This window comes from Bombus fervidus, chromosome 15 (genome assembly GCF_041682495.2).
Source record: "Bombus fervidus isolate BK054 chromosome 15, iyBomFerv1, whole genome shotgun sequence".
NCBI classification, from domain to species: Eukaryota; Metazoa; Arthropoda; class Insecta; order Hymenoptera; family Apidae; genus Bombus; species Bombus fervidus.
Window position 1 is genome coordinate 4,149,398 of NC_091531.1, and position 16,097 is coordinate 4,165,494.

General features: G+C 32.4%; 3 protein-coding genes across 4 annotated transcripts; 1 reads left to right on the forward strand and 2 right to left on the reverse strand.

The window, feature by feature from the left end:
* The first annotated feature begins 1,527 nt into the window (after nucleotides 1-1,527).
* Nucleotides 1,528-12,790, forward strand: Plod (procollagen lysyl hydroxylase). Its single transcript, XM_072017774.1, has 9 exons — nucleotides 1,528-2,164; nucleotides 5,002-5,236; nucleotides 5,328-5,668; nucleotides 5,731-6,184; nucleotides 6,263-6,490; nucleotides 10,071-10,392; nucleotides 10,709-10,813; nucleotides 10,949-11,095; nucleotides 12,240-12,790. The coding sequence occupies exons 1-9, from the start codon at nucleotides 2,071-2,073 to the stop codon at nucleotides 12,522-12,524; spliced, it is 2,211 nt and encodes a 736-aa protein (XP_071873875.1). The 5' UTR covers nucleotides 1,528-2,070; the 3' UTR covers nucleotides 12,525-12,790.
* LOC139994833 (immunoglobulin domain-containing protein oig-4-like) lies at nucleotides 6,521-9,421 on the reverse strand. 2 transcript variants are annotated; one of them, XM_072017792.1, is made up of 5 exons: nucleotides 8,627-9,421; nucleotides 8,421-8,565; nucleotides 7,158-7,345; nucleotides 6,936-7,085; nucleotides 6,521-6,856 (listed from the first exon to the last, which is right to left on the reverse strand). In XM_072017792.1, exons 1-5 carry the CDS (start codon nucleotides 8,810-8,812, stop codon nucleotides 6,698-6,700), a joined length of 828 nt encoding a protein of 275 aa, XP_071873893.1. In that variant the 5' UTR covers nucleotides 8,813-9,421; the 3' UTR covers nucleotides 6,521-6,697. The 2 variants fall into 2 exon arrangements, with proteins under 2 accessions (XP_071873893.1, XP_071873892.1); XM_072017791.1 differs by lacking the exons at nucleotides 8,421-8,565; nucleotides 8,627-9,421 and adding an exon at nucleotides 7,433-8,181 and having other exon boundaries at nucleotides 7,158-7,353.
* A 54-nt stretch (nucleotides 12,791-12,844) lies between the features above and the next one.
* Nucleotides 12,845-15,895, reverse strand: Vsp37a (Vacuolar protein sorting 37A). The gene is made up of 5 exons (XM_072017786.1): nucleotides 15,475-15,895; nucleotides 14,908-15,097; nucleotides 14,726-14,840; nucleotides 14,120-14,644; nucleotides 12,845-14,052 (listed from the first exon to the last, which is right to left on the reverse strand). Exons 1-5 carry the CDS (start codon nucleotides 15,561-15,563, stop codon nucleotides 13,706-13,708), a joined length of 1,266 nt encoding a protein of 421 aa, XP_071873887.1. The 5' UTR covers nucleotides 15,564-15,895; the 3' UTR covers nucleotides 12,845-13,705.
* Between the last annotated feature and the right edge of the window lie 202 nt (nucleotides 15,896-16,097).

The window sequence follows — 16,097 nt, forward strand, 5'->3', positions numbered from 1 at the left end:
ACCTACATGCGCGATAACCTTTATTATTTCAAGTACGTAAATCTGTTTTTATAATGTGATTGTTTATTTTTTATACATATATATAGTAACATAAAATTCTTTCCTTTTCTTCCTCAAAACACGAAAAAATGAACGAAAGAAGCTACAGGAAGAGGAAAGAAGGAAAAAGTACGCGGTTACGGTGTCCGAGTCCTTACAAAAAACTTAATCCGTCTCGCTTTCGAATTCCATTTCGCCTATAAATGATTCGATTTGTTTAGGTTCATATAGTTCTATTGATTTATCGATCAAAGTCGGATCTATACATCATTTTCAATAATCAATTTTCTTAACATAATGTATTTTTTACAATAAATAATTACACATAATTACATTTATTTACAATAAACAATTACATAAAAAATCTCGATAATACGTGTAATGTACCGTATTAAAATATTTATTCAATAGTTTTTAAAATTTTTATTTAATAAATACAAAAAAAGATTTACATTTTGTTATATGATTGTATGACGTGCGATGCGTGTAAATCATGATAAACAGAAGAAATATTATACTGATTAGTGTTTTGATATTAAATTATATAGGTGTTGATGCTTTAGTTAAAGAAGATTATTTTGGCAACGAGAATGCAACATGTGTTGAAGAATCGATAAGCACATTCAAGCAGATTGTTGCTAAACGCTATAAAGCAAATATAAATTTTTGTGACAGGAGCACAAAGAGTAACGGTAAGGGTATTGCATTATATTATATGATTGCTAAAGATACTTATAATATAGAAGGTGGTCTGTAATTCATAATACAAATTCTACGGCTTAAAACAATATGAAAATTAAGAATAACGAAATTGCGTTGGAAGATTCGTTTTTAAGAAAATCGTGTTTTAAAATTTATGAAGTAAGTATGAACAGGAATGGACATTTGATATAAGGTTATTCTATATGTGAAAATAAGTTGAAAATTAAGAATAAAATTTTATCGTTTAAGGTTTCGTTTTGGAGAAAATAGAATTTGAATATGTTAGCTAAGAACTAACTCGGTATACAAGCGTACTAAGCATATTTTCAAATTCAAATTTCTTGAAAATAAGATTTCAGAAGGCAACACTTTATTCTACATTTTCTATTTATTTTCACATGTAAAGTAACATCCTATTTGCTCCTCTAGATTATTTATTCCTGTCTAGTTGTTAATTAAACAATGCATGCTCCACAAATTTTCGCTAAATTTTCTAAAAAATGAAATCTTCAATGCAATTTTATTATTCTTGATTTTACATTATTTTGTATCATAAAATCTCCCTTACCCCATTGTATCATGAATTACGAATCACTCTGTATCTATTTGATGTTTCATTACTTCAAACAGTCAACAATGAAATCATTTGTGGTATAATACCAAATAACACGTAGGTATGTATTCAAATATGTAATTCAGAAAGGATTACCAACTTCGTCTGAAATTTTATTAGGTTGGCACATGTTAAAGAGTGACATCTTCAAAATATTATCGACAATGCACATGACCATTTATGCAGTCGATAACTTTGTAGTGTATAATCAGAGAATCTCTGGTATAATATATACTTGGTGTTTAGTGTTTCGTAATTTTCAGCTAAACATTATTTAATTTTTAACTAACATGTGCAACCTACAGATAGTACAATAAAATCTTGTTTGTATTCTAAATCTACATAAATCAACATCAGAGTGATACAACGCGTATCGCCATCCGTGTCGTATGAAACGTATTATTCCTTATTCCCAATGTTATTAAATCGATTAACACTTAAGATACAGATTAATGACTTAGAATATTGAACTCATTATTCGTACATTATATAATCAAAAATGTCCACGAGAATCTCATTTCGTTTCTTTAAAATCATAAATGAGAGTCAAGTGCCGAACGTAATCGTCGAAGATAGTAACTTTTGTTCAAAAAGTGTGGGAGTAGCAACGAACTTGCTTTCCGTCCTTCGAGACTAGTCTTAGTACTCTTAGTCAGAAGTCAGAACAGTGCATTTCATTCATTCCTCGGCGCGTTTGCGGTTCTTTTTAGTTGAAAATGCGTGAGAAAAATATTGGATGCTGTCTTTTTTGGAGCCTCTTTCTGACCTACCACGTGTTTTGCGAGACTCTACCATCAACAGACAAAGACGGTAATAGTTACATCCTAGCTCTTTTAACTCTTTCATCAGTGTTCCTGAAAAACTCATCTAAATTAATCTGCATGAAGAGAAGATAAATTCGATCAATTGTGAATGTGCTTCTTATCATTCTTGGTTGTTAACGTCTATTTTATTGTATAATCATTTATGTAGTTCAGAAGAAAATATAGGCCGGGACATTGTTTTGCTATTTGTTTTTATTTTGTTCAAATTTTACGTATTTTACGAATTATATACCATACCAATTTTGTACATCTACACAAAACAGTTATTGAAAAAAATCATCTAAATTAAATGAAATTGAAAATGGTAACATCCAACAGAGTGAAAATATATGTATATATACTTTTTAATAATATAAGTATTATTTTGATAAACTTTTTAATAATATAAGTTTTATTAAAATAATCATATTCCAATTTACTATATTTCTTTCTACTAAGGTAAATGTGAATTTATAAAAAATCATGTTCATCATTTTGGCGTAATTGCTATACGCAAATGAAATCTTACAATTTTGTTTATTGGTTCTCTTTTCGTGGTTATTTACCGGGGAAAGTTTTCGTTACGTTGACCTTAAAGACGATAAGATTTTACGACTATTGTGGCGTTTAATCGATCGTTTAAAACTTACATATTTATTTAACTTATAATTGGTTGGTGGAGCGTAGGAATTATTTTATCTTATTATACTTATCAACAAGTGAGGAAAAAGCATCTTGACTTTTTTCAATTTATGTGAGATTATAACATCTTTATCCTTGACATAATTTTATTATGGAAAAGGAAACTATTTCATTGTTCTTAATTTGTCATATTGAAATTAATGTACATGGCGTAAGAATTAAGAAGAAGTAGAAAGAATTATTAAAGATTGCTAAAGAATTACTAAAGATTATAGAATCCAAACATGTGATCAATTTATTAGTAAATTAACTAATCTTATAAATAGTAAAAACAATGATTTATAAAGATAAATCGTTATACATTGTCACAACACGTTCGTTTATACATTTAATTAATGCACAGTATAGTTACAAGAATAATTGGAACAGTAACAGAGAGATTATATTCGAAGGCAGACACGTGTACCATTATGTATGTATGTATGTATATTCTTGAATCTCAACGGAACGATTTGATATCTCCTTTAAAGGCGTAGCAAAGAATAAACTCTCTCGAAATATTTATTTTATTATGTACAAACAGTCTTGATTAATACTGTATACATATATATGTCTGTGTGGCTACAGTGATATACTGTAGTGGCTAAAGAAAGTATTTGTATTTATTATAACATTTACATACTAGTTAATTAGACTTCAATATATTAAATTTTGCATCATTTAGTGTATTTTTATATGACTACCAAAATTTGATATTATGAAAATTAAATATAGAACACAATAAAAAAATGTTTCATTAAAAAAAGGATATGCTTAAATATTTTTTATAATTACAAGAAAATAAATGTATTTTACAGCTATTACGATGCATTTAATACACAAAGAAATTGCCTGATTGACAATGCCTTGATGAACAATTAAATAGCGTTCGCGGGATCTGGTTATCTTTCCATTTCCGTTTACATAAGCATATTCCCTGAAAATGCCTCTGTTTCCAATTTTCTGAAACCTTTTATCATTATTATGGCAGCTTTTCCACGAATGTTCTTAATTAATTCTTTAGATTTGTTTATGAGGAGGACAATAAGATTAGACAATATCTTTACAGAAGTCGAAATTTTTTATAAGAATCTTCTAAATATGCGCCTACATGATGTCTATGTAGTATGATAAAAACATCGCATTTTTGAATTCAACTAGTTATTATTCTTATAGAAATAAAATTAATTTTTGTTTTTGAATTTACAATTGTGCCAAAATATAAATATATCTTGGATTATAATATATGTTGGATTTCAAAATAATACGGCTTTTTGACAATTGAAATTCCGTTCAATATATATTACGTGAATCCAGTTTCGCTGAGAGCTGAGAGCTGACGTGACTGTTAACGCGTACAGTAATTCGAATCATGATGTCATGTGGAAAATGTAGCGCTTATGTGAATCGCGTTTGCCTAGCTTTTGCTCGTTCGGTGCATATGTTGATAGTTGCTCAAAATAGATAACCCCTTCCAATATGGGGAGCCATACATGCTTTGAAAAAGAGCAAAGACGAAATAAAATTTTACTCGTTACCAGTATTATTGAACTAGCTATTAAATAAAATATTGCAAAATTGTGTATATGACAATTTAACATTAAAATTTTTCCGTTTCAAGGCTTCATTTTCAAGAAAATAAAGTTTGAACATGTTTAGTTCAGAATCGGGTTACAATTAATCCTAGTACACATGTATAATGAATTTTCAAACTTATTTTTCTCGGAAACGAAGCGTCTCGTGAACAAATTTTATTTTATATTTTCGACTTCACGACTCCACTTTCTATTATCTTCAGAATAACATTCTGTAGATCGCAGTTAGCCATGTTCAATTGTACCCGACAAGTTTTCAAACCTGACTTTCTCAAAAACGAACCGTCATATGGACAAATTTTCTATATACGATATTCTATATTTTGTACATGTTATTCGGCCGCAATGTACATTCATATATGCATAAATCTCTGCGCAGCGTTTTTGTAAAGGGCCATTTGGCCTTCTGTATTCAGGGCTGAAGTGTCGCGTTCGAAATTCAGATGAAACGGCCAAGAGGAAAAAAATTATTTTTCTTTTACTCAATGAAATGTGACATATGTACAAATATATTACATCAAATTCTTTTCCATTTTTCTTAGAGTATGAGAATCTAAATTGTTTACAGATGTATTGGTGTTCACTATTGCTTCGAACGAAACCGATGGCTACAAAAGATATCTCAGATCAGTCAATGTCTATGGATTTCGCGATAATTTGAGGGTACTTGGTTTGGGAGAACCTTGGTTAGGTGGTGATAACATAAAAACCAGCGCAGGAGGAGGATACAAAGTAAATCTTTTAAAGAAGGCTCTAGAAAATTATGGCAACGATGACCAGAAAATTGTTATATTTACGGACAGGTCTATTGCATATTTCATTTCCTCCTCTAGCTTGTTTCATTTGTAATTTTAATTCTAATGTTTAATTTTAATAACTACCTTTGTATTTTAGTTACGACGTGATATACTTAAGCGACTTGACTGAGATCATTAATAAGTTTAAGAGCATGGACGCTAGAGTTTTGTTTTCTGCAGAAGGCTCTTGTTGGCCGGATAAATCGCTAGCATCCAAATATCCATCCGCATCTCTGGGGAAACGCTTTCTAAATTCTGGAGGCTTCGTGGGTTATGCTTCGGACGTTTACGCGATTTTAACACACGCCCCGATAAAAAATAAGGATGACGATCAATTATTTTATACGTTGGCGTATCTCGACGAGGAATTAAGGGAACGTCATAAAATTAAACTGGATCATAAGTCTGAGATATTTCAGAATCTATATGGTGCTGTAGGTAAGTGAATAAGTAAAGTAGAATTAAATGAATAAAATGAATAAGATTATCCTTTTTTATAGCTGATGTGGAGTTAAAATTTGAGGGTGGCAAGGCTTCGCTTTTGAATACTGTTTATAGCACAGAACCATTGATTCTTCATGGAAATGGTTACAGCAAGTTATCGCTGAATTCTTTGGGGAATTATTTGGCTCATGCATGGAATCCTGAGGAAGGATGCGTAATGTGCTGGGAAGAAACAATAGAATTGGATAGAACAACACCGGAATCATATCCGATTATATTAATCGCTATATTTATAGAACGGCCGACTCCTTTCTTGAACGAATTTCTATCGGCGATATATCAGCAAGCATATCCAAAATCGAAGCTACACTTGCTTATACATAACAACGTAGAGTATCACCAAGATGTACTTGATAATTTTATGAAGAAGGTTGGAAAGGAATATAATAGTAGTAAGCAAATTTCTGTGAATGATGCTATGAGTGAAGTTGATGCAAGAAACTTAGCCATGTATGCATCAAAGATATATTTAACCTTATTACTTTCAATGAAATTACTGTAAATTTTAAAATAAATATCGTTCTTTAGGGATTATTGCTTGTTAAAGGAATGTTCTGGATATTTCTCAATTGATTCCGTTTCCCATCTGGATAACGAACATACTTTGAAACTTCTAATAGAACAACAGCGAGATATCATCGCACCATTATTAGTCAGACCATATAAAATGTGGAGCAATTTCTGGGGAGCTATAATGGACGATGGATTCTATGCTCGAAGTTTTGATTACATAGAGATCGTCAAGAATGAACGCAGGTATGTCTTAAAAATATTTTACAAACTTGCTATTTTAATGCAACGTACTTTATTTATAGTCTAACTATGCATACATGTGCAAACATTATACATTTCGTGAGAATCATTTCATGTCCTTTTTATCACTAGTTATTTTAACCGACATCATAAAGGCAATAATTTTCGATTTCATCTATATTCGTACTAAAGTATTGTGAAAAAGGAAATTTAATCGAAAGCGATGGAAAAGTCAGTCTTGAAGGATCTTCGATCGATACTGTACATATTATCGGCTGTACATTCGTAGACTCCAGCATCCATTTGTGTCGCAGGATCTATTTCCAGTTTCGATTTCACTTTATCTGGTCCAACTTGCCATTCGTGTACCTTTACATACAAAATTTTCATCATTATAATCATCGTTTATTAAGACTTAATCATCGCAATTAAGATTATCTATACCAACATGTAGATAAAGATGTGTATAGATTTCAGCACCATCCTTGAACCATGTGATGTGTGGCCGTGGGTTTCCACGTGCCACGCAAAGGAAAGCGATTTTATGTCCTAAAACGTACTCTAAATCAAAGTGCGATGCCAATACTATTTTTGCTCCCTAGATAAACATTTTCAGAAAATAATTAACAAATTAGAAGCGACTTCTAACTTGGTTAAGAAGTCTACGTACATCATGATTATTATAATATTGATCACTTTCTGGATCGCGATACTTTCCAGTGATAGGCAGTCCTATTTGGACTCGCGATCTGGTTTTTCCTCTGCCTCGTCCTCTTCGTCCAAGAATTTCCTGGCTATTTAGTAGTAGTACGATTAACAGAAATAACATCACCATAGAGCGTGGCATGATGATTTGAACAAAGCAACTAGAAATGGATAGATCAAGTAGATGGTTAAAAGTAGAGGAAACAGAGAAGTCTGTGTTAATATGTCGCAGATACTCACCGAGTACAGACAACGTATGACGATCACACGGAACTCCGATGTAACTAACAGTTACCTACTCATTACTCCCCTAGTCTTCTCTCCTATCTATTACAGATGTATAGACAGATACTGCTGAACTGCATGTATTATACGCACATGTGCTAGTTATTCATTCGACACCTATTGCAACTCGGTCATCACCAAATTCCAAATGCTCTAACTTGATTGTTCGTTTTACCTAGTACTGATAATCGAATTGGTTCTAATAAAACAAGATTGAATATGACAAGGTTGAACGTTGTTTCAGGAATTTTTTCATTTAATTCGTGAACAAAATGGCAATTCGTCAAACAAATTTGTGATATGCTATCTTATGTTTTATTTTATGCTTTACGCTACAGATGTACCACCCTTGTAAGAGTCAATTGTGATTTAATGAGTAAAAGATAGGGGGAACTTTAAATTTCCAAGTGCGCCTTCATGCTTTGAAATTCTTAACAATCTATGGTATTCGTGCATTAAAACAAATATCGGAACGTGTCGTACATTTTTCTTTTTATTATATTTTTGTAAATATAATGCTTTTGCTGTTATAAAAGTGTTAAATTCAACATTATTCGATATGTTTCGAAGAAAAGTGAAAGTGAAAGTGTATAGCTTTTAAAAAATTAAACTTGCTATTTAAAATTAGCTTTTCTGCTATTACGGTAAGTTGAAAAGATTGACGTCTAAACTTAAGTATTGCAACTACGACAAAAGTACTGATTTTAATAGGAGATCATGACATAATCCGTCCTAAAGCCACGACGATCAACCGCATATTGATTATCCGCTTGACATTCGTAATATCCCGCATCTTTCTGGGTGGCTGGGTCAATTTCCATCTTTGATTTTAATGTATCATTACCAACAGGCCATTCATGTACCTGCAATACGCACGATTTTACAACTTTCCTCAAATTTCTCTTATAGGAATCCCTTTTTCTGAATAATGAGAATACCTGAAAGAATTTGTGATGGTACAATTCGATTCCATCTTTCAACCAGGTGATCTCAGGCCTTGGAAATCCAGTGGCCATGCAGAAAAACGTGATCTTCCTACCCAACATGTAATCCAATTCAAAGTGTGAAGCTTTCACTATTCTCGCTCCCTACGAATTTTAAAAGTTAGGCGATCGATGATCTGATATCGATTAATATCTTTAAACTCACATCTTTGTTTTCGTAGTAATTAGCACTAGCAGGATTTCTGTGAGGAATCAGAATAGGCATCCGAGACTTGTAAACTCTTCCGCCAGTGCGTCTGCCGCCTCCTCTACCTCCTCCACCTTTTGCCGCGTCTGTGTTTACCAATAAACCAGCAAAAAAGAACAGGCAGAAAAGTTGATATATCTTCATTTGTTCTACGATTATATAGTTCTCAATCTTTTTTCAAAGTGTCAATATTTCTATGCACTTTACATAGAGCTGTTACACTTGGGTGTATCTTAGTTTTCAATTGATTTTGATTATTCTAACTTGGAATTAGAACACTTGAAATGTTTTTGAGTAACTTTTGCAAAACATTAAACGTGTTTATACTTATGTATGTTAAAGATAGTCGCTTGTATACCAATCGAACTTCACCGGAAAGCAATTGTTGGTGATAAAAGTGACACAATCTTCAGGTGCTTACCGGCTACACGGAACCGCTACTTTTGACAAGTGGTCAAGCCGAATCTTTGGGCTTCGGCCTACAGCCTAAAATATGAATGGACTATGCACGATGGGCATGTCGCGTCATTGGTGACAGAGTTATGAATCTCAATTGGATAATTATGCATAACCCATTGCCAGTGTGTTCATCAGCCAATCACGACATCAGACTGATTGCCTTACGAAATATTGTCTCGCGGGACTAACAAACAAGTATGCTGGTCCCTTCTATGGTTTCGCGTCTGCTTCTTCACTGGCCTTGAGGTCCTGAGAACAGCAGACCGATTGGATACCCACGTGCTATTATGTATTAAATCGATCGTTCATATGAATTAAGCTGAATCGAATCATTATTTTTCACCACAATAATTACTGTGTTGCATTTCATATCAGTAGAAAAACTTAGTATAATATCATATAGGCTAGCCCATAAGTTACTTTCCCATTTAAAAGCTGTATAAGATTCTTCTTGGTATTATACTTTTAAATTTTTGTTGCAGATTTTTAAAGTGTGTAATTTGAGTGTAAATAATTCTAGTAAAAACAATAGAATTTTTTTTTAATTAATACTACATTTTTCTAACACTACTCTAATGGCAGATGTGGCCTATTTTCACGACAATCGGTATGTTCATAAACAGAGCACCAGGATTTGAAATACTGAAAACCCGAGAGTTATTCATTAACGTAAATTGCACTCTGTAAAGATTACAGTTTAGTGAGACGTTATGTCTGAAGAATATCATATCAAAGAGTAATCCTTTTTCTTTTTCTTTTTTTTTTTTTTTTTTTTTGAGGATTTTGTGAATTTGGAACAAAAATTTAAAAATATTTATGTAATACAATAAAAAAGAGAGTCATACAACTTTTAAACGCGGAAGTGACTTAGGGGCCCCACCATATATACATATATATATATATATATACATACATAAATATATAGTATATAATATTATTACAGAGGACTATGGAACGTGCCGTTTATCAGCAACTGCTACTTAATTAATGCAACTCTATTAAGTAACAAAGAGACTCGTCCATCCTATTCGGAAGGCGATTTAGACACGGAGATGGCTTTCGCTTATGCTAACAGAGAACGAAACATCTTCATGTATGTCAGTAATAGAGTTGACTTTGGACATCTCGTTGATCCAGATAATTATGACGTTACGGTAACACATCCGGATTTCTATCAAATTCTCAACAACAAATTAGATTGGGAAAAAACATACATACATGAAAATTATTCGGAAAACTTTAATCCGAATAAAACTCCGGTGCAGGTAAAAACACATTTATACATTTCTAGTGGTCGGATAAAAGAGATGTAGATACGTCAGATAATACGTCAGAATTATTAACTTTTCCGAGAGGCACTTATAATATTTAAAGTGCAATGTAAGATCAGGTGTTAGATTTTGGATATACTATTGGTATATATACTGCGTATATATATGTAGTATAGTGCACTTACCCAATTGACCGATATTGTCTCATACTCTTTTTCCCGCTCATTATATATATTTTATCGAAATGTTTAATATTTATCAAATATATGAATTCTCGGTATTATTCAGGTCAATTAAATTTTCATTCTAGGTTTGCCCAGATGTTTATAGATTCCCTATAGTAAACGAGAGGTTTACGAAAGAGTTGATAGATATCATGGAAACGTTCGGAAAGTGGTCGGATGGATCGAATCATGTATGATTATTTATCTTTAAATAGTTACAGTAACAGTTACAGTAATAACGCGATAGTTACATTTTTCAGATAAAACAGTCACAGGATAAACATTTGCCTTATCACTAAACAATAATAATATAATTTTTCCAACAGGATCCGAGATTAACGGGTGGTTATGAAAATGTACCAACCCGTGATATACATATGAATCAAGTAAAATATGAGCCACAGTGGCTATACTTTTTAAAGGAGTATGTTAGACCTCTTCAGGAACTCGTGTTCGCCGGATATTATCACGATGTAAGATATTTGTCTTTTAACTATAAAATGTGTCAATCATTTTTAGGACCCACGTATCGAAGGTGGATACGAAGCCGTACCGACACGAGATATTCACATGAAACAAATCGGCCTCCACGAATCTTGGTTAAATTTTCTTTATGAATATGTCAGTCCTTTGCAAGAACATGTTTTTATAGGATATAATACGAATGTAAGAGTTACCAAAAACAGGATACATATATGGGAATAAGTAGTCTGTTGGTTGCACAATATTTCTCACCCTGATCTACATATAAATTAATGCACCGTTGCACAAATTTTAAATTGCAAGACATTATTTGGCAAAATGGTTACATCATAGGGAATGGCGATAGGCTTCGTATTCGGATTCGTTGCACCTTTTTACTAGGCTGCAGTTATATTGTTATACATGTATAAAGGATATTCTATTTAACTGGAAACGGTCGAATATCTCATAAGAGATTAAAGTTATTGAAAAATATTCCTGCAATGTTGTGTGATACATAAGAGGACTTCTTGACTTGCAAAAGACACTTCTTAAGCTGACTGTTAGAAACTAAAGATATGAATCTAAGAAGCATAAAGGGAGATAAGAAACTCGATCTTTGTCTAGTTCATAGCGCAATCATTTGATGGCGTTAGACCATGAAGTCGTGTAGAATTCAATTACTGATTTCCGCTGGTTCATTTTTAGGATTTAATCTATGTCATTCTACTACATGAAATGACATTATGTGACATGTTGTTTGTATTCATCTCAACAAACGCTATCATATTATGAGCGGAAAATACAGGATTCCATTTAAGAAGGTTAATTTGATATTAATATCTCTTCCACTATTAGACTTAGATAAAAATTGTTTATATCATCTATAATGTCTCCTTATACTCACATACTAAACAATTCTTGTAAGAATACTTTTTTGATAAAATCAATCCCTCGTGAGAAATTTTACCGTCACCAGTTAAATGAAACAGCTTGTTGTAGATGAAGTATGCATATCGTATTATAGTGAAACATTTCAAATAAAATGAGAGTATCACAGATTGAATAAAAAATACTCTGCATTGTTTTGAATATTAATGGATAATTAGTACAAATAAAATACTAATTGAATATGTTCGTAATTGAAATTTACAGCCACCTCGTGCACTCATGAATTTCGTCGTAAGATATCGTCCAGATGAACAACCATCATTGAAGCCACATCATGATAGTTCAACTTATACTATCAACATCGCTCTAAATAGGGCGGGGGTGGATTATGAAGGTGGAGGTTGTCGATTTATCCGTTATAACTGCTCTGTTACGGATACAAAACCAGGTTGGATGTTGATGCATCCTGGAAGATTGACTCATTATCACGAAGGACTTCGAGTTACCAGTGGTACAAGATACATTATGATTTCATTTGTCGATCCTTAATCGTTGTATCGAATTCTATACACATATTACATGTTGACTGATAAGGAACAAAATAACTGTATAAAGAATGTTCAACTATGTTCCCATATATGTAAATATATGAGACAGTAATATTAGTGGGAAACTTAAAACTGCCGATACGAACAAAGTATGTATTTCAAGAAAATAAGGTTCTTGTATCAATGTTATTTTTATAATATAGGAAGAATATTTGAGACATTTAGTGAATATTAAGTATTTGTATGGAAATAAAATGTTAACCCGCATTTGTATTTATCATTTTGATGATATCATGAAATGGTTATTAGTAAATCAGAATTAATTTTTTACATCCCTTTTGTTTTATTGTTATTATTAAAAACTCGTTTTTTTAAGTTATTTACAACTTACGATTTCTACACAATTATCTTTACATTTTAATTTCAACACGAAAACTTTTCTTTTCTTTGTTATCTTAAGCTGTGTTTTTCGATAATAGTGTCATGAATATTCTAATAAAATTACACACGCCACACTGTTTAAAAAAAAAAGCATTTTCTCATTTCAGACTTCTCGTACCTATACAATTATCAGTATATTACAATATTAGGAACATTCGTAGGATAAGTAATTAGATTAACATTACTGAATAGCAAACTTTGAAAAATCGATTTAATTATATTCCCGCACATTTATTTACACAGTAAAAAAAAGTTCCTTTTTTTGGTATCAGAGGTATTGATGCAATTGTAATATGTCACAGCGTAATAACAGAATAATTAATTTCATTTAAGACACTTTTTGTATGGAAAAATAAGTACGTTTTAAATTAATTAAAGTGTTTGATAGCTTTTATCAGTTGAAACCAACGCCTTTGGTTTTCGTACATATACTCGATAATTTCTTTTCGAAAGTAATTTCAATCAATTCACTCGTGTGTTGCAGTTCCGATTATTTTTCGTACGGAATACCACATAATCTAATTAATTTCAACGCAGCCCACGTATAACAAGCAATGACATAACTCTGTAACGTAGTAACCTATTAATATGTTATAAAAATGTTCTCTGCCAGCGAGTATTTTTTCCGCATATATATTTGATAAACACGAATACTATTCAAATTCACAGTATCATTTAATTGAACTAGGCATTATGTACAGTTTGTTCGATTCATAGAAAAAGATAAGATTATACATAATTTTAATAACCCGCTCGTTTCAATTCGTTCAGCTGGTGTGCTAATTTTTCCTCTTTAGTTCTTCTCGCTTGGCCCAGCTTCCTACACTCGATATAAGTGCTGAGGAAACGTTCGACATCAATTTTCCTATTAAGGAAGTCCTCGGCGATTCGTTCGCTTTCTTCGTGACTCTCATCTGCAGCTTTCCTTAAACACTCTTTTATGTGATCCGGAGTAAATGCTTCGGACAACTTGTTGTATCGTTGTATAAGCTGATCATATCTAGCCTTTAGTGCAGTGACAGTCTGTACTTTATTCGCTACATCAGACTGCAATTCTCTAAGCTCGGGTTCTTTGGCTACATTAGCCTCTAAGGAATAGATAGAAAAAGATTGATATCCAAAAGAAGAAAATGGCTTTGTCGCAAGTAATCTTACCGGCAGTTTTTTGGACCCAATCTATTGCATCGTCGATAGCCGTGTTAATGTCTTTTAAGTCGGAATGTTTATCCAGGAATTCATCTAATCTATCATCATCCTCGCTTAACCATCTCAATTCCTCGTTACTCAAGTTATTCAATTCTGGAAACGCTATGCTCTGCCGCAGCTTAATTTGCGCTTGATTCGGCAACGATTGCTGATGATAATTTGCGTTTACGTAATGCGAATTCAAATACGTTCCATGTTGATTTGAATTGTACCTAGTTGCATCTGTATTGTGAAGCGAACCGCTTCGCGAAGTCGTAACATATGCTGAATGCTGTGACGGAGAACCGAATTTTGTATGGCTCTCCGTCACGTACACCGTACCCGAATTTGTATGATTGTAATTATAGATACAAGTATTTGCATTGGCAGATGAATACTGCGGATATTGAGTGTTATAATAAGAATTGTATGACGCCAGTGTAATTTCTGGATACTGTTGCAGGGAATAAGACGGAGAATTTCTTCCTTGTGAATCTGTGATTTGTATAATAAAAGAATAGTAACAAAAATTTTGACTTTTTGCTCTCATCACTTGTAATATAAAAATCTATGTACCTCTGTGGGACTTGACAGATCCAGGAGAGATTTCTTCTAACAACTGTGGAGGATTTTTACTAAATTCTCTAATGATAGCTTGAACGACACGACCAAGATCACTGTGCACTGTAAACTGATATGTAAAACCAAATGATCTTTAGGATTCGAGTTAAATATGCTAGAAATATAAGAGATCTTACATTAAGTAGTCCTGGTGCACTGGTGATTTCGTTGTGTTCATTACACCAAGGGTGTTTTATGGGTGGAGAAACCCTGAGTACTGGTTTTTCCAACGGAAACTCCGGTGACAAAGAGACCATAATAGCCATTCTCCTTTCCCCGGCATTGAATTGTACCTGATATTCCACATCTTCTCTTAACTCTACTACACTGTAACAAATTATGTATAACAGTTAAGCTACCATGACAAACAGTTACACAATATAAAAAATAATTCGATGGAGACAACACAGGAACATATATGAAATATTTATTTTTTTAAAATTAAATAAGAAATTGGACAATCGAACTCGAGAAACTAGGCGTGTATCTCCTTGTATGACAGACGCGTAATGAGCGAATTAAGATTTAACCAAATATTTAATGGCAGACGTAATAAGCTTTTTATTTTATTCGTCGTATATGAACCATAAAATGCAAATTTTACGTATATAAAAAATAATGTTACATGGAATTGTTAAATGATATAGACAGATTAATACGAATAAGGTTAAACAAGAGAGGTTACAATTGAAAAATCTTCTTACTTGTCGTTAAAAATTTTCAAGGTGTCGATTTGCCGTTTTCTCTTAACTGCAACATTCTCATTTTCGCCACGGAATATTCGCGATATCATTTAAAAGGGTTAAATCTAGATAAAACATTCGTTTTATCCTTCGACTTTCCTGTCAAATTAACCATCCAACAGCAGAACAGCTGTTTCGGTCCTGGTCAAACTTCACGGGAGAAATCGAGATCTATCTAGCGTTAGCAATGTTCTTTTTACACTACACTTTCGTTTAAAAAACGTCAATTATACATATCTATTGTGTTTTGAAGTCGATTACTTTTACACACGCCGATTCAAGCGATCGATATGATTGACAGTCGTTCGAATAATGTCACAGTGACCATCTATTTTATTACCTAGGCTAAAGTTAATCGCTTTTATTACAGTCCTAATGTGGAATTTTTTGCGTGTTTCGTTAATCAGACAGCAGAAAGAGATATACAGTATACAGCTGGATATCATTTTACATGATAGATGCATAGTATCCATAAAAAAAATCGTACCAAAAAAAGTTGCGTAAGGATTGATTTGTAATAAAGTATAAAATTTGTGTTAAAGTAACGTAAACTACACAAAAATCTATTTAAAATATAGAATTGC